Here is a 22,186-nt window from a genome sequence, read left to right as displayed (position 1 = left end):
CTTATCTTTTAGGATACAAGTGTATCTCTCTTCTTCAGTTCCAATGGGCTGAGATTAAGGTTAAGCTATCAGAGGAGTGTTTGTGAAGGGTGTGCTGTCAGAGGTTTTATATAGGAGGTAAATCCAACAGTGTTAGAGAAACCTGTTAAAAGTTTAGGTGGGTGGTTAAATGCAGTGCTTGGTGATAAGCAGCACATCCAGGGCCTGAGACAGCAGGTAATGTATGGTATTTGGAGAATAGAGAAGTCCGGTCTTAGAGGAAATCTCAAACTGTGGTGCCTGCAGTTTTTTGCAGCCACATTTGTTGTGGCCATTGACCGTTTCAAAAGAAGCTGGAATTAATGTCGAGATTTAAAACTGGAAAGAGGAAGCGAGCCTCATGCTGCCTCAGCAGTGAGAACCTGTGTGGAAAAGGAATTCTGGTGCTCCCTATAACCACAGAGGACTTTAAATGTGCAAAAGCAAGGTTGCAGGTGGGGGTAGTTGATTTAAGCATGGCTACAGCTGAAGATAGCAGGTGTAAAATGGGTGTATATCTGTTATGTCAGCCGCTGGTTTACTTCTAGGTCATTTCACTCATTTAGAAACCTTCCTCAGCAAAATACACTTTTCCAACACATCCACACTGAGAATGGGGATGGTTGCCCTGGAAAGGCATTCTGAGAAGACTAGTCTAGTGCTCCCAGTTCCATCTGCCTGCTCAGCTCCTCCAAGGTTTGGGACAAAAATCCTTCCATCTCATGTAATGAAAGTTGACAGCTTACTGTCAGTAGGAGTTGATCTGGCTGTGTCGTGTAGATGAGAGACTTGTTGTTCACTCAAACATAGAGTGGCTGGTTTAAGTGAGTGTTGCGTCAGGCTAAGGTGATATTCCGGCCTTGACAGGACTGTTATCACGATGTAACTGAGAAGAAATCAGGAGCTCAGAGGATCATGTCAGGATTCACATCATTTCTGGGTCTGTGAATAAAACAGATGTTTTGTTTTTGTATATTTACATGGCTTTGCTCAGGTGTAAGCACGATGTTGGATCACTTTAAATGCTGCCACCGCTATGAACTGTGGGATGAAATTTTCTCCTTTCCTTTTAGAAAGGATGGTCCTGTCTTTCCTCGGCCAAAAGAGATAAGATAGAAATCAATGAAGCTTCTTTCCTTGTCATTTAGAGAATTCAAGCAGCTCTTATAATGGCGGCTGCTGAAATACTTGACCAGGAGAGTGGAGCTGTCAGTTACACACAGTGAATCCACACCCACATGTTCCAGAAAACACCTGTAGGTGAACACAGGCTTTAAAGTTTGACATATCTTCCGTTATCTAGTTAAATACAGTATATAGATGAATTCATGTAGAAGACAACAGTGATTATAGTTTGTAACAAGTATGCTGCATCATTGTAAGGTTGGACCAAGCGGTTATGGCACAAACACTGAGACAAACCCAGTTCTGCAGTCCAAGTGTATTCTTTTTTTTAGTTGCAACTTATTTCCTCTTGCAGCGATATTTACGGTGCAGGCCTGCTTTTTAAAGAAAATAAAGACAGAAGGGAAAAATACAAAAATAGTACTGGTAACAAAAACTACTAAATAAATAAAAAGCTAAACTTTGGTTAAACACAAAAAAATCTCAGCTCTGCATTAGGCAATGCCCTTTAACTATTGGGCCCTTGCAGTTTGCACTGGTTTGACTCAATTCCAGGTAAGATCATCACACTCTCCCCCGAGGACCTGCAGCCTCCTCCTTTATACTGGCTGGGTCCTACCAAGAACATTGATTGTTAATTAATAATCAATTTTCAAAAGATCCTCTACTGGATAACAATCATAGCAAATACACTTGTGGGTCCTATTAGTCCTCAAAACAATTTAAAACAGCATGTATCCTATGACAAACTCAACCACCCTTCAATTCTACCATACTTGGTGCCTTCCCCCAGGAACCCCTGTTTATAATCAGATGGTATCCTCCATTACCGTTTCGGGGGTGTCTAACAGCGGAGCACAAGCACAGCAGCGAGGAAGCAGGTGACAAACTATTCAGTCGTAGTGAAACACTTTCCAACAATAAATATAATGTTTAATGTGGACACCAGTCACTGTGTCTTTATTTTAAAATGCATTACCTGTATAATATGCCACTAAATATATCCTGCTGTGTACGAGTGTGTATATTTATTTAACAATGCACATTTATTCGTGCATTGTTGTTTCTGATTGACATGTTGTGTCACTCAAATGTCCTGAAACCAGTTTAAAAACATGGGGTTTACTTGAGCTGAATGACAAGAGAGGAGCATCGCAGAGTGAGACCACATCTCTCAGAGGCCTGAACAAGAGGAATCTGAAGCAGAGCCGAGGTCTCATCAGAGAACATCTACTCCCAGGTCATCCAGAGCACATCCAGAAGGTAAGACAGCCCGTCTTTGTGTGTCCCTGTAGCTTTGCTGGGTTTCTGCCTCTTCAAACAAAAAGCAGCACTGAAGTCGGACAAGCACAGGATCTGTAAGTCCACTGTTTGTTCTGAGTCAGGTGTTCTGAGGTCTTCTCAAGTGTGGCTGAGGTGAAACATTTTAAGGAATATTTAGGTGATTTAGACAGATTGTTAACTCTCCAACTGTAAAGTGTTATGGAAGTTTTCTGGAAGCTGGTGAAAGGAGAACTCAGGCAGCAGCTGATGTCATATGTAGAAGGTTTAATGTAGACTTGATGCCTCAAGGAGACCAGAAGGTGGAACAAAATACAAACGCTAACAGAGTAACATGAGCAATTGTCACCCCCAAGTCTATAGATATCTCCCCCCCAGCATCCCCATATATCTTCCTCTACTTGCGTCACCCATTTCAACAGCACATCCATGAATAGAATTGCTGTCACTCTCTATGTTACATGTAGGTGTTCGCATCCTATTAGATAGTTAAGCCTAAAGCATGCATTCCTAAATCACATTGTGTCCTTACGTCTTGTCCCTGGTGTAATTTAGAAAAGAGTTGAAGTTGGCGCCTCTCTGTCTGGGCATCTGAGTTGGTTACATTTTGACTAGTCATACTTATGACTAGTAGGAATTTTCATGTGAGATATTAATATCATGCTTACTGGTCAAAAAAATATCTTTAGTTGTTTTGAACACTCAAACCTCCAATTTTCGAAATCTGCAATACTTTTCACTTTTGTGTGTGGGGGGGTTTCTCATCATAGATCTCTGCAGTTTAGTTGAATTATTACTACCTTTTAAGTCTAGTTTCAAATATCTATGATTAAATTCTGAAAAATAACCATTCTGACTAGTTTACATGTGCATGTCATCTCAAATTGAGTAGAATTAAAGATGTATTGAATTATGACTAGTCAGAATAACATTTTAAGTATATGAAACTGGAATTTTAGTCATAATGAAGTTGCAGATGTCTGTAATACACATAGAAAGAGCATTGTAAAAGAAGACAAACTTGCTTTTCAAATAATCTTCATGTAAAAATGTAGCGCTTGCCTTTATATCCAATTAATAATTGAATAATTAAAAAAATCCACAGATGAATCAATTATCAATATAATTGTTCTTTCCAGCCCTACAAGAATCTAAGCAGTGAATCATTCAAGTTACTGTCACAACACAGTTTTCTGCTCACATTGCTAATATGGTCGTGTTTGTCCTTTATTCACCTGTACTGGTTAAAATATGTTTGGAGGCTGATCCAAACCAGACTGTGATGGACGTACAGAGAAGAGAAGAGTGGTGCTTGACTGTGTGTTTCTGTGATGAGTGATCATAAATGTGGTCTTTGTCTGCTGTGAGTCATGGTCTGAGACAAACTGAATGAGACTGAGTTGATGGGATCAGGTGTCATTGTTCATTTTCAAACACTGGGCAGATGTGTGACATGTGAAGGTGAGCTCAGACATGTGTTGACTGTGTGTCCTCCAGCTCTCTGTCAGCTGACGGCTCTCCTCCAACATGCTCCTCGTCCTGGTCTACCTGGCTGCACTCAGCCAGCTGGCTGCTGCAAGTTCGAACATGCATTACTTCAACCACATGGCAGCCATTTTGAAACCCTCCCAAATTATGGGTTTAGGGACATTAGCTGAACAGACCAAGAAACGAGTGGCAGAATTATATGAAGTGAAGCAGGAAGATAATTAACCAGCTGAAGAGTTGGTGATAAGCTGTTGTTTGAAACTACAGCTGCTGTGGGCTCCTGGGAGCGGTTTGTTCCATAACATTTGTATTTGCAGCTTTTTATGTGCTCCAACCTGCTGATTGACTAACTGTCTCTCACCATGTCTCCATGTCAGCCTTTGGAAGATTTGGCAAACTCTATGATCTGATTCATCGTGAATGTCCCATCAGGTTTTAAGTGAGGACTGAGTTCAGCTCCAGAAGGTGAGACCTGGTCACTACGTGAATGTCCCACTGACGGCTGCACATATACAAACCACTTGGAAGTGTGTGTTTATGTGAATGAGTCAGGCCCAAGGGAACTCCCCTGACCCTCTGCTGTTTGCTTCCCCTCTCCAGCTGTAAGATGAATTACTCTGAAACTGCTGACAGAACCATCAACTGCACCAGAGTGACTGAACAGTGAGCAGAAACACGCCTGAACACACACTCAGTTCTCAAAGACAGAGAGACAAAGCATTCCTCTTTGTCTCATGCTTATCTGTGAGGGAAATAACTTGCTCCCTTTGATGTGGAAAGTAATAAAGTACATTTACTCATGTACTTAATATAGTATTTGTCTTTAATGCTAGAGTTCAGCAGAGTGAAGCTGTACAGTTCTGTTTACCTGCAGATTTACATTACTAATATAAAATACAACCCACAACTTAGGATTCAAACTATATTTAATATATACATCATACATAAATTGATGATATGTATGTACTTGAAGTGCTTGCTCATTGTGGGAACTCATGGGTTTTTCTATAATTTTTAAGGTCTTGACCTTCTATGTAGAGATTGAGATAATATTGTGATTTCGCGCCACACGAATAAAAATGTATTGAATTTGAATGATTGTGTAAAATTTGAATGCAGGACTTTGACTTGTAGTGGAAGATTTCTTTTCTGTGGTGTTGTTACCTTTAATGAATTGTACGATCTTAGAGCTTATTCTGTAACTGATGAACGGATGAAGCTGAAAACTAAAACACACATGCAGTCAGACGATTCATATCTTTTTATCTCTGTACCTTTTTAGTGTTTGTGTTTACAGGAATCAGTGTGAGACTTGGTTTTAGTTCAGCAGACATGCCACTTGTCCTGTGATTATACAGAATGTGACACAGCTCTGCTCACCAACACACCTTCATCTTGTCTGTTTTTCTTCATTATCACTGACATTGAATTTTCACACACTTCGATTGAACTTTCTATTTCCAACAACAGCTGTAACCTCCTGAGGGAGGCGCCCTTCACCACCTGCCACAACCAAAGAAAAAATTAGCCGAGGGAGCTAGCTTCCGACATACAGTCAGTGGGTGGAGCAACAGGAAGCAATTTACCTTTTTTAGCAACTGTGACCATCACAACTCAGGCAGAAACTTAACATTTAAGAAAAATCAATGAACATTAAACAGAGGCTGTGATGTTTGTCACATTGAAAATGACACAATAGCTCCCCACTTTGGAGAATCTGGAGTCAGTTACATTTCAATGCCATGGAGTGCTTGCATCTAAAAAATGCTGATAGTTACAAAAACAACAACCAGAATCTACTCACCACATGGTTCTATCAATAACTGAATTGTCAATGGGAGCCCCAGGATAGCCGTAGTAGATGACAGAGCAATTATGTCCTCTGGGTTGAACACACAATATATGAACTCTAATTAAAAAGACATATAACCATGTATGAATAACATTTGCAAGGTGGTAATCGCATTTGATGTAGCTTATAGAAAAGTACTATTGAAAAAATTCTAATTAAATAGTGTATTTCAGGACAGAATCCTCATTTTCAAGCTGTTAATTTGTACAGGGAAGTAGTTTGCATACCCGACCACTAATCCCTTTGAAATGCTCCTTGAATACAAAATGTCAGAGCGTGATTAACAATGTCTCAAAATTCTTCATCCATAGTGATGCTGCTCGCTGTCAGTAACCAAACAACAGAAAGAACTCTAAACTCGGATTGTGTTTAAATCCTTGAAAGTGCCACAACTTCGGAACTTAAATTCACCTGAAAATGGGGAAGAGTGGAGGTAGGTGGCATAGAGGGAGTAGAAAAGAGAGAGGGGTGGGAGAGGGGGAGAGAGCTGCGAAATGTATGTGGGGGCCAGCCCATGTTGAGGTGTTATTTCCGATGGAAACGGATATTTGTCTATCTGAGAGATATGACTTGAACCAACTAAGGGCAGTGCCAGATATGCCGACGCATTGCGATAGTCTATTGATCAGAATGTTATGATCAATGGTGTCAAATGCGGCACTGAGGTCAAGGAGTAGTAATACCGTGCAATCACCAGCATCAGCAGACATTAGTAAATCATTAGTAATTTTAAGGAGAGCGGTCTCCGTACTGTGACGTTTACGGAATCCTGACTGTAATTTGTCGAAAATTTTATTATTCTCACACACGTCTAGCAATTGGGTCAGAACCACCTTTCAAGAATTTTGGATATGTAAGGGTTTTTTGAAATGGGCCTATAATCCAGTAGTGCTGGAAGAGGCTGGAATCAAAAGTCCACAAGTCAATTTGACATTTTCAGCGGACACCATGCTTTTAAAGAAAATACTTGTTAGCAGAAATGCTTTTACCATTTCCTTCCTGACGCCATGAGAATTAATTCAGCACTCATTCTTCACAATACTTCATCACACGGTCAAGCACATGAAATTGTTGTAGATCGATCATCCATTGATTATAGCCCTGCAAATATTCCATTCTATAATTCATGAACTTCTTCTATATCTAAAGTATATGATAAAACACAATGGACACTTAAAAGATCTAACATATCAAGCTTGCTATCTCAGGCTCTGCTCTCTCCCTGCTCTCATCCTACCTCAATGGCCGCACTTACTGGGTAACTCGGAGAGGATCTGTGCCCGAACCATGTCCTCTTACTACTGGGGTCCCTCAAGGTTCTGTCCTGGGTCCCCTCCTCTTCTCTGTGTACACCAACTCTCTCGGCTCTGTCATTCATGGCTTTTCCTATCACAGCTACACTGATGACACCCAGCTAATCCTCTCTTTTCCCCAATCTGAAACACAGATAGCAGCATGAATCTCTGCCTGTCTGACTGACATCTCTCAGTGGATGTCTGCACACCACCTGGAAATCAACCTCGACAAGACAGAACTACTTTTCCTTCCAGGGAAAGGCTCTCCCACCCATGACCTGACTATTACCTTTGACAACTCTGTGTTAGCCCCCACCCAGACTGCTAGGAACCTGGGTGTGACACTCAACAGTCATCTCTCCCTTACTGCCAACATTACTGCAACAACCTGTTCCTGTAGATACATGCTGCACAACATCAGGAGAATACATCCCCTTCTCACTCAGAAGGCACCGCAGCTTCTGGTCCAGGCTCAGGTCATCTCAGGCCTAGACTATTGCACCTCCCTGCTGGCTGGTCTACCTGCTAGTGCCATCCGACCTCTGCAGCTCATCCAGAATTCAGCAGCTCGACTGGTTTTTAACCTAAGTTCACTCACAATACTCCGCTCCTCCGCTCCCTTCACTGGTTACCAGTGGCTGCCAGCATCCATTTCAAAACACTGGTACTTGCGTACCATGCTGCGAACAGAGTGGGCCCAGTCTACATCCAGAACATGGTCAAACCTTACACCCCAGCCCGTCCACTCCACTCTGCATCTGCCAATCGGCTTGTTGCTCCCTCACTGCGATTTAACCACTCAACAAAATCACGACTCTTTGGTGGAACAAGCTCCCCAATGGACAGCAGAAAGTCTACACATCTTCCGCTGCAGACTGAAGACACATCTCTTCTGACTACACCTTGAATACAAAATAAAAAGTAGCACTTTAGTAGCACTTATATGGCACTTACATAGGACTTTGTAGTTTGGCTTTCCTGTAGAAAATTATACTTGCTGGATTCTTGTTGTTCTGGGTTTGTACCCTCATGGTTGAATGCACTTATTGTAAGTCGCTTTGGATAAAAGCGTCAGCTAAATGAAATGTAATGTTATGTAACATGCATGGCTGTGAAACATGTGACATAATATGGAGTACTCACTCAACGGTATATATAAAAACAATTTTTCCATTTTTAGAATGTTGGACTTTTCTGTATGTTCCATGTGAGCCAGCAGGGTGAAATCCAACATGTGAGTTCATCACCTGCTTCTCATTTAAAATGTCATATTTAAGACTTTAACTCATCCAGTAATGACACTTAGTATCTAAAACACTTCATCCACAATACATAATACAAAATAATTACTTAGTGACTACAGTGGCTGTATCAGCATAATGATGATAGTGATAGGAGGCGTTAGTCTCCATACGCCACTCAGTTTATCATCATGTGACTATCTGAAAATAAAGTGTAATGAAGCACCTCTCACCGCTCCTGGATTATTGTCAGATAGTATGGGCAAATGCCACCAAAAAAGAGCTGAATAAACTACAGCTAGTACAGAACAAGGCTGCACGCTTTGCTCTACAGTGTCCTTACAGAACCAGCATACAGAGTATGCATGCCAGTCTCCACTGGCTAAAAGTTGAAGACAGGATGGCTGCTGCACTTCTTTTATCAACATGGCGCCTCTTGCAGTCTAAAACGCCAGCAGATCAGTATAGGCAACTAAATAAAAATGTAGCCTCACATAACTGTGCCACTAGACGAGTAATAGAAGGTAGGTTTTCACTCCCCAAAGCTAATATCAATTTTCTTAAACGCACTGTGGGATACAGAGCCATGAAGTCATGGAACCTACTACCAACAGAAATTATAAACGTGACACGTAAATGTATGTTCAAAAAGCAAATAATAAAACACTTGGGTACAGCATACTTGTGACACTAGATGGTGACGTACTGTACATAAAAATGTGTAGTATTCTCTTACATGGTTTGCAGTTTTCGCTTCTATGGAATTGGATATATCAGTGTTTTATATCATGACAAAGGTAAAATTGCATAACCACTATGTTAATGTTTGATATTTGTAATGTAAAATTGTATGATCATTACTTTTATGTATTTTAACTTTTGATATTTGTAATGTAATGTATGTTTTAAATGTTTGATATTTGTGTGTATGTTTTAAATGTGGACCCCATTAAAAGTAGCTCTGTCTTAGGGTAGAGCTAATGGGGATCCTTCTAAATAAACAAATAAACAAATAAACTTGCTTGCAAACTTTATATATTGACTCTACTTGAAGCAAAGGAGTCTAAGTAGGTGCATCTATTTCTGCTGAGCAGAACTGTTTAGCCTAATTAGTTTTCTGGTATCTTTCTCTCCTTGTTTATTTGATGCTGTTGCACTTTCTGTGTCATCTCCAGTTTTAAAACAACATTAACAAATGTGGATTAATCCTCAAACATAGTCTGCAGCATTTATGCAAATTGTGTATAAAGAGTTCAAATGTCAGTGAGGGGGCCTGCGAGCAGATGCTGATTAGAGAGAACATTGCCTTGAAACCTTTAAGGACAATGTCATATCTGAAAAACTACGGAAATTAGAGACTTTGGGGACTTATGGGTAAAAACATGCAACATAAAAACATCTGATCACACTGGTGATCAATAGAATTAGTGAAATAACAGAGGGAAACAATACTGAGTGATTTCAGAGACATAACACTGTGAGGTGAACTGCTGCTCCACCCCTGAAGGTTATTCACGGTAATAAAGTTAAATCCTGTTCACAGGAAAAATAAAGCTTTAATGTTACAGCTTATTGGTCAAAGGCTATCTGTGTTAACCGCTGGGCTCTAAGCTACAGGATGAAGTTAAAATCAATAGCATTTAAACAGTTCACAGCCTCAGAGGATCCTGATGCTCTAAACTCAATGAGCCGCTTGATACACTTTGATACTTTAGGTTTTTAATTTCAAGCTCTGAACTTCACATTTCTGTGTTTTCATCTTTTTATTGTTTTAAAATTAAAATATACTTATGTGAGTGTCCTGTCTAACAAAGAAGGATCTCACCATTTTGTGGGCTTCACTGGAAATCCTGTTGGTGTAGCGCAGGACCTCAAGCTCCATATCATTCTTAATGAGACGGCTGCAGAAACAGACGGAAACATGAAGTCAGAATTCATTCAACTCTCACGTTAAGCTCAAGGAATACAGTATCTGTAGTGTGATGGCTGAAGATCCTCCATCCATTGTCTAGACCACTTATCCTGTAAGGGTCACAGGGAGGCTGTCCTGAGCTGAGATTTCTATCCAGTTGATAGACAGTCTCATGATCTACATTTACAATTCTAGAGATGCACTCAAAGAAATGCTTATTATTACAAATGAACACATATAAATATTTATAAATGAAATATGTAAGTGAATTAAAGACCATTTCAGCTGTGTATGCATATATATTTGCCTTCAACGTATTTCCATTGCATTACCATGGAGCCAAGTCTTGACCCCATGCTGTGATCTTGACCTTTGATGAAAATCAATAGTACAGGTCCCTAAACAAGTTTAATGGTGTAGAACTATATATAAAACTGTACCAGCTTTGATTTAAATCTTGGCTCTAAGATCATTTGGCTGATTTATTTGGGTTGGAAAAACGGTAGCTGCACCTTAAATGACTAGAAATTAAGAACAAACTAAAGAGTATTAAGGATTTCTACAACAATAGAAGCAAGTAAATAACACAAGGCAGCGGTAACCAATAGTAACACTAATGAAATTGAAAGAAAAAATAGCCCATTAAAAAAAAAAGAGAACCATGGGAGCTGTGGAGAGAAGAGGGGGCGAAGGGGTTCAATCAAGTCCTTCTCCTCAGGAGGTGTGCCTGAACAGCATTACTCCTCATTTCAGAAAATGTCAATTCATCTGGAGGCTGCAAACTCTAATGCCAAGGACGACCAGGCAAGCACGAAGTCCATTACAGCTGTGTAGACCGACCTCTGACTCTTAGAGGGAAAAAAAGCCCCTGTTTCTGATTACACACACACACACACACACACACACACACACACACACACACACACACACACACACACACATACACACACACACACACACACACACACACACACACATACACACACACACACACACACGATAACCTGACTGGGCAGCTGTAATTAAAGAGGTTTGTGTATTCAATCTGAATCTGACTGAAAAATGTGACTTGGTCAATAAAATTATAAAACAAATTCTAATTACTTACCATTCCACAATGACTGGGTGTAAGAGAGTGTTGTTCACTTGGAACCTGATTTTAAAAAATGTAACAAGAAAGAGTACAATTATAGATATTTAATGCAATCTGACGCTAATGGTTATTTTACTTTGATAATAAGAACAGAGACTTTTCAAAGCAGTGAAGGTCAGAGTGTAGAGGGGATAAAATAATGAAATATATTCAGTTAAAAGACAAAAGAAGAAAGACTAGTGCGAAGGACAACAGTATCATTACATGAATTGATAACTCACAAACAAAGGCAGCTTAATTACATTACAGTGTGTTCAGAAATAGGTTAATCTGCCGCAGTGTGCATAAGAGTCTTCTGTATCCTTGGTAGTTAAAGACCCCCCCCCCCCCCCCCCCCCCCCCCCCCCCCCATAGTAAAAGAAAGTACAATGATGTTCATGCAAATTGGTGCCAAATAAACATACCCACTAATTCCTTCAAAGGAGGCTTCACGGCAGATGCTCCCACTATCTGTATTCTGTCCTCGCTGCATGGAAAGAAAAACAAACAAAATCACCACCAACTGCATTTAAACACAGAAACAGAGCATGAGGCTGGTTTATATTCATGATGATGATATATTCCAAAAATAACCAATGGAAAATATTTAGTTTATTGCATCTGTAGAAGTAGTGAGAGGAGTATACATGAATTATCAAACTGCATCTTTAGAAACAGATCAATAATCAGTTTTTGAAGCTGACACCGATTGTAAATAGCAGATATATTATGCCACTTTAGTTCAGTTAATACACAAACACAATAACAGGATTCATTGTTTTTTTGTTTTGTTATGATGAATGAGCTGAAGCACAAACATAAAGTAAGACAAGATGGGGTGAGGCACATCTGACTGAAGCTTTTACAGGCCTCCTTCCCTGAAGACTATTCTGTAAAAATTACCCACACGACACACTCAACGAAGAGTTGCTCTTGTCATCAGTCGTCTGATATCCAGTATATGTATATATCTCCGGATATTATCAGGTAAGAATGAGTGATACATACCAGTGTTAGGAGCACTGCTGGTGTCAGCTTGGACAGGACATCAACAATCTGAAGGGAAGCAGGGAAGAAGTGATTAGTAGACTGAGACCCACAATAGAGCAGCAGAAACAACACACATCATCCCTCTTCGACTCTCAGGCAGCAGAATAAAGGTCACTCTGGCAGGCGCCATTGTGGCGAGGTGGTCTCTCTGGTTCTCTGCAGCACGCTGACTCCTCTGCTAAAAGCCTAAATATCAAGATTCCTAACAAAAGACACCGTGGTGATCCTGGAGGATTGTTTTGATTTATTAAAACTGGCTTCTTTCTAAATGTAAAGCAAAGCACCTAAATCACCTCAAATCTACATTGCAGTTAGATTTTTTGACACTAGAACACGTGTCGTGATTGAAATGATTCAACTAGTGGTCATTTTAATATCTAAAGTTTTGCTGTGAGTCAGTGATTATCTGTGACAATAACTTTAAAAGTTGAAAAAGATTCCTTCACCACTTTATTAACTATTGACTGAAAGTATGAAAAACAGTGCGCCAGTAGAAGCTGTGATATTATAATCTGAATATATTGTTTTGATTTGTTAACATGCATGTTTCCATTATAGCTCCAGAGCTGTCAAGCCTCCAATATGGCTCCCCTGGGAATCTGCTGTCAACACTTCTATACATGACTGTTTCCCAAACTCTCAGAATAAGCAATTAGGCAGTCTGGACTGGAGTGAGTATTTTTTTTTTTATTACATTAATAAACAATTCCCCAGAGAATTTAGCCTGAGCTGTGCCCACTGATGAATTGTTCCAACAAATTAATTTTCAGTATGGTGGCGCACGTGCTTTGGATGAGCTCAGCTACTCACACTTTCACTGATGCTATGAACTGTCCCCCAGAGCTTTTACATCACAATGTCCAAAACATCTAATCAAATGCAAACAGGCCTCTATCTTCAAATTTCAATGCTCATCTCTACTTTAATCCCTTTGAATAACAGGTTTAGTTGATCAAATATAAATGATGCCGGTCCAGTGTTTTTGCTGCCACTGGTCTTTTTCTTTGACAAGAGGAGAAGAGAAGACGACTTTCACCTTTAAAACAGTCTGTGAAGTCACTGATGTCATTTCCTGTAACTTCATAGCTCGGTGACTTTGCATCAAGGTTCAGTTACTGCACATGAAAAAGGTCACACACCCACAAAGAGACGCACACAAACACTGACAGACTTACATCACAGGCGTATTGCACCTCATCAACAGCGTACTTCTCCTTGAAGTGCTCTTTAGTAAAGATCCTGTCAACAGATGCAAAACACACAGGTGGAAAAGAAGAGTTGAATAAACACAGTAAAAGACAAAAATAGATGGATTATGTTACAGTTTAGCGAAAACAATTTATGGATTCAGAAGAAAGACCAGAGGGACAAAGCAAAACTAATGACAACATTAGTACATTGTTGTGCTGATTAAGTAACTCCTGAGTGAAATGGGCTTTTTATATAGATGACAGGAATGATGCGAGGTTTTATAGCAATTACCTTGTTGCCAAACGTGTGAATTATTATTGTGAATCTGCAATCAAATTTCATCTTAACGAGGATTTGGGGCATTTTGCAAAATGATTAATTATTTCCAAAACAAGCAATAAGTATATTCAAAAAATCTATTATTTGAGCAATTCATAATGTCCAATATAGTGCAAAAAAAGTCGATGTATAGTCAGAAATTACTATGTTGTGAATTTTAGATGCATTTACAATTAACTAATTTAATTCAAACACAATCTAACTGTGGAGCAAATGATTTAATCCACCCTGTCGAGCTCCCAGCTCTGCAGTCGCTGGTGATGATTGTTGGCCATGTACACAGCTCTGTGAGGATTGGTGGGACTCACTCTCCCATCCAGGTGGCATAGCTGTCCGGCAGTTTGGGAACGAAAAGGATGGATTTCCCAGAGTCCACATCAATGGCTCTGTAACAGTCAGGCTCAGTTACTGCAAAGGCCCAGTGGAAGAAGGACTCCTGCAGAAGGGAAACCATCAGCAAGGACACAAATAAAGAAAATTATAAGTCAGACGGAAGAAAGCAGGGGGACAGCATATTCTGCTCAGATGATTACATGAGGAAAAACTAGGATGTTGTGCAGTTTTAGCTGGATTTACTGAGGTGAATACATAACTCAGCAACAAAATGTTTAATGTGTTAATTCATTTATGTTCACATACAGTCACAACATATTTCTCTGTAAGGCAGGTGTGACACATTTTTGCAATCCATTAATGCTGGCTATCATTTTATTATATTGAACTTTTATGGTAATCAAAAAAGGTTTGATTAAAAAGATTAAAAGTTATGGGTGTACATTTTATGGGATGGACTTGCCCGGACTACATGGGGATACGCCACTCAGCCACTCCAAGAACATCTTTATGACCATTGCCACTTATCGAGATCCTGTTTGAACATGTTAGTATCGACCTCGTTGGGAGATTTCACAGAACCACACAAGGATCATCACTTTGTGTTGGTCCTTGTGGATAATGAAATGTAATATCCAGATGCAGTGCCTTTGCATACCATTTCTGCAAAACAGTGTTGTGAAGGCAAAGCTTCAGGTCATGTCCTGGGTGGGGATCTTAAAAGATATCCTAACCAACCAGGGCACCCATTTCATGTCATGCACACTTAAGGAATAAAGGGTATGTACTCAGACTGGGTATAAAAAACATAACTTGGTCTTCGTGGACAGAAAGGACGTACGTGTTTCTTTGAATAGAGCGGGGAGGTGAGATCCAATCTGAGATCCGATCACAAGACGCATGTGGGGCCACATTTTAACGCCAAGTGTGAACGCACACACTCAGAGCTGTCCACTTGTGATCGGATCACAGAAACCACAAGTCAATACCCGGTGTGTACACGGCCTATGATCTGTTCCATTGAGAGTAACTGAACCTGTGTGCCAGAGAAGCCAGGCTGAAACCGCACTGGGAGACTTTGGGTCCCTTTGTTTGAGAACTGGGTCAGGAAACCCGCTGCAGCTTCATCTCCCATCTGCTTCATAAATGGATGATGTTATTAATATTATCAACTATATTATTTTGTTTTTTCACTTGGTTGACATGTTTGGCCACATTTTCTCCTTCTCTGTATGTAAGGCAGAGAATGTTCATTCTGGCAATACCTGCTTACTGGCCATAGGTGTAGAGTCATCAATAAAGGAAAGGGAAAGGAAACTAAATTGTAGTGGAAAGCAACAGACTGACAAGCTTCTTAACAAAGAAAGTCAGTTGAAAAAAAGAGTATTAGAATAAACACTTCCCTATAAAGTTTGAACTGGTCTTCATTTTTAATTGTTGCGGGGAAAAAAAATACAATTTAAGACTAATGCCAGGTTAAATGGAAATGTGTTTACATTGTCACTTATTTAGTGATGCAGTATGTGATTAAGTTTTAGAGCCTGATAATTTGCTACATCAATTCAACAAATTAGTGTTTTTGATTTATAGAGAAGGTAGAGGAACCAGAAAGGGTATCATTAGACCTTATTTATCATTTATATTTAACAAATAAAGCACAAGAAATAAGGTTAATTAAGGTTAGAAAAGTTTCGATTTTTTAAGTAAATGTGTGGTTTTAAATTGCTATTTACAACCTGTGTGGGAGAAAACATAGGTTAGGGCTTGGCTAATTCTTCTTCACAACAAGGCACTAAATGTTTTTAAACTCAGACAGGTCTGAGAGGACAGGGAGACAGGAGATCGGGTTGCAGAATCATTGGTACACATGGTGAACAAGACAACTACAATCAGTCAACTATTAATTGTATATATATATATATAAAATCAATCTTATAAAACTAATTTCTGAGAGACACCATGTAAAATTTGAAGTAGCCATGCACAGGTACAAACTCAGATATGTGGAGAGAAACTACCAAAGGCACTGAATATTCTGCACCAATTATATTTTTGGGTAATCGGCTTAAGATTTTAAACCCTTTCTTCTTAACTTCACTGTATTTACTGCTGTCTGCCTTTGTGGGGCAGTATTTACTGATATCTTGCTTAGAATTGTTCTACACATTCTTTATAATAAGTTCTACTATAATACTTCTTCAGATACTAATAACTTCCCCATATCCTAAATACTTTTTATTCAATTTCAGTACTTTGACAAATTTAATATTGCTCTCTCATTCTATCTCTATCTCTACTTAAAAAAAAAAACATCATCCAACTTATGGAGGCTTCAGTGAAAATTGCTACTTCAGGTTTTCATAGCAGATACTGTGAGCAGGTGCGGGAGAATCATGTATCTACTGAGCAGGTAGAAGAGACTCATTATGTCCTGAGTTCTATCAGTCGGAAATCCTGAGTATTTGAAGAGTAGATCCGAGTCTGAGGAATTGGGTGAACCACAGCTCAGCATGACTTCAGACTGACATCAACAGCCTTGAGAGGTTTTGGTTATAAATCTTTGTCTGTGGTTGTGCTTTTAGTAATAAGAAAAACACACAAACAAAACGGATTCACTCTGGACTGTACCAAAGGTTAATTCATAAGTGAGGTGTCTTAAAACCACATACAGTTTTGAAGGCGCAGTCTCTGGTGTTTTGGATACATCCTAATTTGTGTCTGTTGTGTGCTTCCATCTCTGTTAACGTCTCTGGAAGACGTCATCTCAGGTCTGATGACTGCTAATATTTTTTATCATTGATTAAGGCGGGGGAATACAACAATATAGATGATTATTGCAATTTAATTCTAATCAACATATTTCTTATGCATATTTCTTATGCACAGTGAGAAGGTCTAACACATAATCGATCGACCTCCGATTTATAAAGTGATGTGTTGTTTATAAAGAAGAGTTGAAACCACAACCTTCAATCAGGAGCACAAATCAGTCTTTAAATAAATAAATAATAATAAGGCATTTATCATGATAATTATGGATTCAGTGTTGACTAATTATTATTTGTATCTTGAAATACATTTTTGGCAAGGCAAGTTTATTTGTACAGCACACTTCAACAACAAGGCAATTTAAAGTGCTTTACATAAATTACAAAAGACACCATGACAATTTGTAAAAGCAACACAAGACAATACAGAACGCATTAAAAAGAAATTAAAATAGTTAAATGCAAAATAAAAGAATATATATACATAGAATAAGAAATAAAAGAGTTAAAATAACAGTGCAGTGTCAGAAATGAGTAATTATTTGATTTGATAAAAGGCCGTGGCAAACAGGAAAGTCTTCAGCATTCGATAAGCATTGGCCATATCAACCAGCCCTTATTCTCCTGTTTTCTTATCTAATAAAATCTCTTAAAACATAACACATAATTATAATCTTAGTTATGAATTATTTCAGATAGATACTGCTTTTAAAGTACAGGAACAGTTCTTGACATTATTACCAGTGTGAGAAACAACAAATGCATAAAAAATAAACAACATATTACAGTGGTTCAGTGTAGTGTAGTGTTGAATGATGCCCTCATCTCCCTATCCTCGAGACCATATATCAACAAAGTCATGTGACTGACGTTCGGAGACTGGGCTCGCCGCTGATAAAGCTCCCCGGTGAGCACGTCTCCTCCTCTTGCCTGAACGCCTCAGCCCATTCTGAGTGACAAGAGATGGGGACGGTCATCATTCGGTCTCATAGATCCATAGTTATAGTCAAAACTTACGATCTATTTTGACCTCACTCAGACCGTCACGACAGTCTTTACCTTGGATGACTAGTACCATCAAGGTCGCGAGGAATAGAAGACTCCACCGCCTCACATCCCTGCCCAGCAGCTGAGAGCAGTACCGCGGAACCGAATGGTGCGGGAGATGCCACGTTGACACTGTAGAACCTGGAGAACGTACAGGGAGCGCTCCATGTTGCTGCTGCACAGATTTCTGAAAGAGGAACCCCCCTCAAAGCTGCCCAGGAAGTGGCCACTCTTCTTGTAAAATGAGCTACCAAGTTATCTGGGACTGGAAGGTTCTGTCCAGAATAGGCCTCAGCGATAATGTTAACAATCCAATGGGACAAACACTGTTTAGACAAAGGGAGGCCGACAGGAGGTCTGCTGCTCGATTTACAATCCCTGGGATAAAGATTGCCTTGCTGAAAGGCCCAAAACAGGAGTTTCTGCGCCACCTGGAGGCAACACAGTGGAAGAACTGTCTGTTCTTATCAAGACATGCCTGCCCTGGATGGAGGGAAGGAGAGCCTTCAGAGCAAGGTGAACCACTCTCAACTCCAGGATGTTGATGTGTTTGCCCCCCCAAGGAGGTATCCATGAACCACGCACCTTCCTGCCTTCCCTGACTGCTCCCCAACCTGTGAGGGAAGCATCTCTCGTCACCACTGTCCTCCTCGATGGAATGTTCCCGAGGGGGACTCCTTGGAGCAGGAGTGCCCGGTCCCCCGAAGGGCGTAAAGCTTGTCCGTGTCACTCGAAGTTTCATGTGTCCAGCTTCGGGTGGAGCTTGAAGGCATTCAGCCAACTCTGCATTGGCCGGGCCCTGAGGAGGCCCAAAGGAACAACGGCTGCTGCGGCTGAAATCATCCCCAGCAGCCTCTGAAAATTGATAAATTCTAGTTGCCTGCTGAGATGGAATCGTTCCAGGAAGGCTAGAATCGTCATCACCCTCTGAGAGGTGAGGGATGCAGACATTGTGAGGGAATTCAAGCAAAGTCCCACAAAAAAACCCTGCTGACTTGGCTCGAGGTTGCTTTTCTTCACATTCACCTTGAAACCCAAAGACTGTACATGTGAGATCACCGTGTGGGTATCTTCTAATACTTGGCCAAGAGATGGAGCACAAATCAGCCAGTCGTCCAGGTAGGGAAGGATTTTTACTCCCGACATCTGGAGAGGAGACAAGGCAGCCCCAACCACCCTGGTGAACACCAGTTGCGAGAGGAAAAGGCCTAATGGCAGGACCTAGAACTGATAGGCTTGCCCCTGGAATGCAAACCGGAGAAAGGGTCTGTGGTCTGGACAGATGGGCACATGAAAGTACACATCTTCCAGATCCATTGATGTGAACCACTCCCCTTTTTTCCAGCATGAGGAAACACGTGGAGTAGAAGCCAGCGAGCTGTTCGTCTTGATCTACTTTCATAGTCGCATCCTTCTGCAGAAGGGTTAACATTTCCTGTGTCGGGATTTGAGCCTGGACTGGGTACCTGACCATCATCATGCGGACCCAAGAGAAAGGGGGGGTCGCCGCAGAAACTGAATTCTGTACCCCATCGATACTGTAGCCAGAACCCACGGGTCTGAAACGGTTTCTTTCCAGCTGTTCAGGTGTAGCTGGGAATGGAATTTGGCGGACGTCCCCCCACCCCTAGTCAGCACCGCCCTGGGGTCTTGAACCTCTGGGGAGCGATTCCTCTGGAGTGCATCTCTAGCCGAAAGACGGGGATGAAAACCTTGTTGACGTTGTAATGGCTGTTTAGAGTCACGAGAGGTTGTGAATCCTTTCGCCTGTCGTCTGCTATACACCCATGGCTCTTTACGAGCCCAGGACGATCAGTGGGGAGGCTAGGAGCCCCTAAGTTTATACCTGGTAGTCACAGCCCTGCTGAACGTGTGCTGTACACACTCTCTGGTAAGCAGAGACCATTCAGCTTTATCTAACACACCCTGGGTGTCAGGATGAAACACGTGTGCTGGCACGATTGTCATATTGGTCAGCTCTTTCCTGATATTTTTGGGCAGAGTTCTCTGGGCCAACCAAATCTGCCTCCATGACATCATGGCATCATCTATCAGATCAGATGTGGATTTAGGCTGCTCTAGCCCAGCAGCGTCATCAGACTGCTCATCACTTTTAAAAAGGGAATTTTGAGCATAGAGAGAGAGAACATCAGGCTGAACCAACTTCTCCCCCTGATAGGAGGGTAACCTGTCAGGGGAGGATTCCTTTGAGTGCCCATGCCCTTATGCCCTCAACTCTACCCAACCTCTCTCACAGACCACGTATGGCAGCTATGATTTGCAACTGAGTGTCATCCTGCTGACCAGCGGAGCTCTGTGAAGATTGGGGAGCCTGTTTTTTGTCTGAGCTCCGCCTGCGAACAGGGTTGTGCTCATGCCTGTGTTTCCGGGGGCCTTTCCTTGAGGCGAGTCCCTTTCACTTAGTTGGGCTGGTGGAGGCTGCACTGCCCCAACATGAACAGACTGCTCCACCCTTCTGGCTCTTTGAACACGCTCCTACACAGGCAGTTCAACTGCTGCCACACAGGGGTTCTTAATATCATCTATCAAATGTGCAATGCCCAAACAAGTAGGGCATTCACGATGGCCATCACGGGGGTCCGTGACACCCCGGCAAAAACGACACAAATGTGACATCATTTCTGTGTTACTTTTTGTGATTAAAAAATAAATAAATAAATAGATAAACAACAGCACCCAGCAGCTACGGATAGCTTATGAAGGGCAACTAGTAAACAGGCTGCTCGCAGCTGGCCACAATCACATAAAACGAAGAAAGGGGTAAAAAACTTGTAAAGGTTATATCCTTATATCACTGAATAGTTTTAAAGATATTTTATCTAATTCTATGGGAGTTGAATTTCTTTCTTTCTTTTTGTCTTTCTTTGAAGTATGAATTTATTATGTTGTTGCTGTTAATTTATCAGTTAAAACTTGGGTTACTATATTATCCTTATTCCAATCAATTCATTTCAGATTTTCCATATTTTAATTGTATAATTATATGTGAGTTTTGTCTCAGTTTTATGTATCCTTTTATATAATATATCTATTGCTTTATTTATACCTTTATATGAAAACACTTAGAATATTTTTTTTAAAATATATTTTAGACTTTTCTATCTAAAAGACTTTCTTACTCAGACACATGGCTTTTATTACAGTTTTTTACTTTCCCACTGTTTATAAATCTATTGTTCAGTCAAGCATAAAAACTCACGTACAGGATTGATACTATAAAGATACAGTATAGTAACGTGTGTGTGTGTGTACACATATATTTATGTGCTTCATGCAGCTCTGATATGAATATTAATGAGGCCAAACTAAGAGAATTAGAACTTGTTCTATAATCGACAGGGAACAGTAAACTGTGGTGTTCATACTCTAACATGCAGACTTGGGGAGACATTATTATTTGAATATTTAGTCATGCGTCTTTTGCTGGAGTTTTCAAACAATGTGACTTACCTTATAAGCCATTGTACCACATTTCATTATTTTTAGAACAGAACAAATCAAAAAAAGTGTAATCTTTAAGAAACTCACTAAACATGATGCAACATAAAATTTTAAGTCAACACTCAATATTTCTATTCCAACCAGTAGGGAAGCTTAATTACTTAACAGGAGTCCAAGTACATGTAATTACCTTAATTGTCTGAAAACCAACGGAGTTGTGAGACGTTTAGAAGCGAATATAAAATGGTAGAGGATGCTGCCTCTTGTTTTGATTCTACACTGGTGCTTTTACAGTAAGATCAATAGGGGGAGATGCAACTCTCTTTTGACACAGTGCAGGGGAAGTCTGAGAAATAATTAATTATTATGACCGACTGCAGAAACACGATGCTGGTAACGCAAAATAATGTGTCAGAAAAGACAACATCCAGGGACAGATGACGGACAGCACACACACCGAGTAACATGAGCCAATTTCACTGTAAAAGGTAGATGTCTGATGATAAAGTACATGGCATAAAGATAATACAACGCCTGTCTCTCATCCTCGAAATAAAGTTTGACAATAATTAAACAAAATGTCATTAACAGTTCCAATACTGATAGATAGAAGTGATCTTCAATGTTTATTTTAAAGTTTATGTGGATACTT

General features: G+C 40.3%; 1 protein-coding gene across 1 annotated transcript; it reads right to left on the bottom strand.

Moving 5' to 3' along the window:
• Positions 1 to 1,692: 1,692 nt before the first annotated feature.
• Positions 1,693 to 21,555, bottom strand: LOC117759345 (xaa-Pro dipeptidase-like). Its single transcript, XM_034581416.1, has 12 exons — positions 21,544 to 21,555; positions 18,687 to 18,871; positions 18,101 to 18,213; positions 17,896 to 17,974; positions 16,072 to 16,075; positions 14,233 to 14,360; positions 13,570 to 13,633; positions 12,353 to 12,400; positions 11,770 to 11,831; positions 11,321 to 11,365; positions 10,126 to 10,201; positions 1,693 to 1,758 (listed from the first exon to the last, which is right to left on the bottom strand). Exons 1-12 carry the CDS (start codon positions 21,553 to 21,555, stop codon positions 1,708 to 1,710), a joined length of 867 nt encoding a protein of 288 aa, XP_034437307.1. The 3' UTR covers positions 1,693 to 1,707.
• Between the last annotated feature and the right edge of the window lie 631 nt (positions 21,556 to 22,186).

The sequence above is a fragment of the Hippoglossus hippoglossus genome, chromosome 3 (assembly GCF_009819705.1).
Source record: "Hippoglossus hippoglossus isolate fHipHip1 chromosome 3, fHipHip1.pri, whole genome shotgun sequence".
Lineage (NCBI taxonomy): Eukaryota > Metazoa > Chordata > Actinopteri > Pleuronectiformes > Pleuronectidae > Hippoglossus > Hippoglossus hippoglossus.
This window is presented reverse-complemented; position numbering and strand designations above follow the sequence as displayed.

Coding starts and splice junctions, on each gene's coding strand:
- LOC117759345 (XM_034581416.1), bottom strand. Junction 17,975..18,100: donor TATTCCTCGCGACCTTGATG/GTACTAGTCATC, acceptor CTTGTCACTCAG/AATGGGCTGAGGCGTTCAGG. Junction 12,401..13,569: donor AGGTGCAATACGCCTGTGAT/GTAAGTCTGTCA, acceptor GCTTCCCTTCAG/ATTGTTGATGTCCTGTCCAA.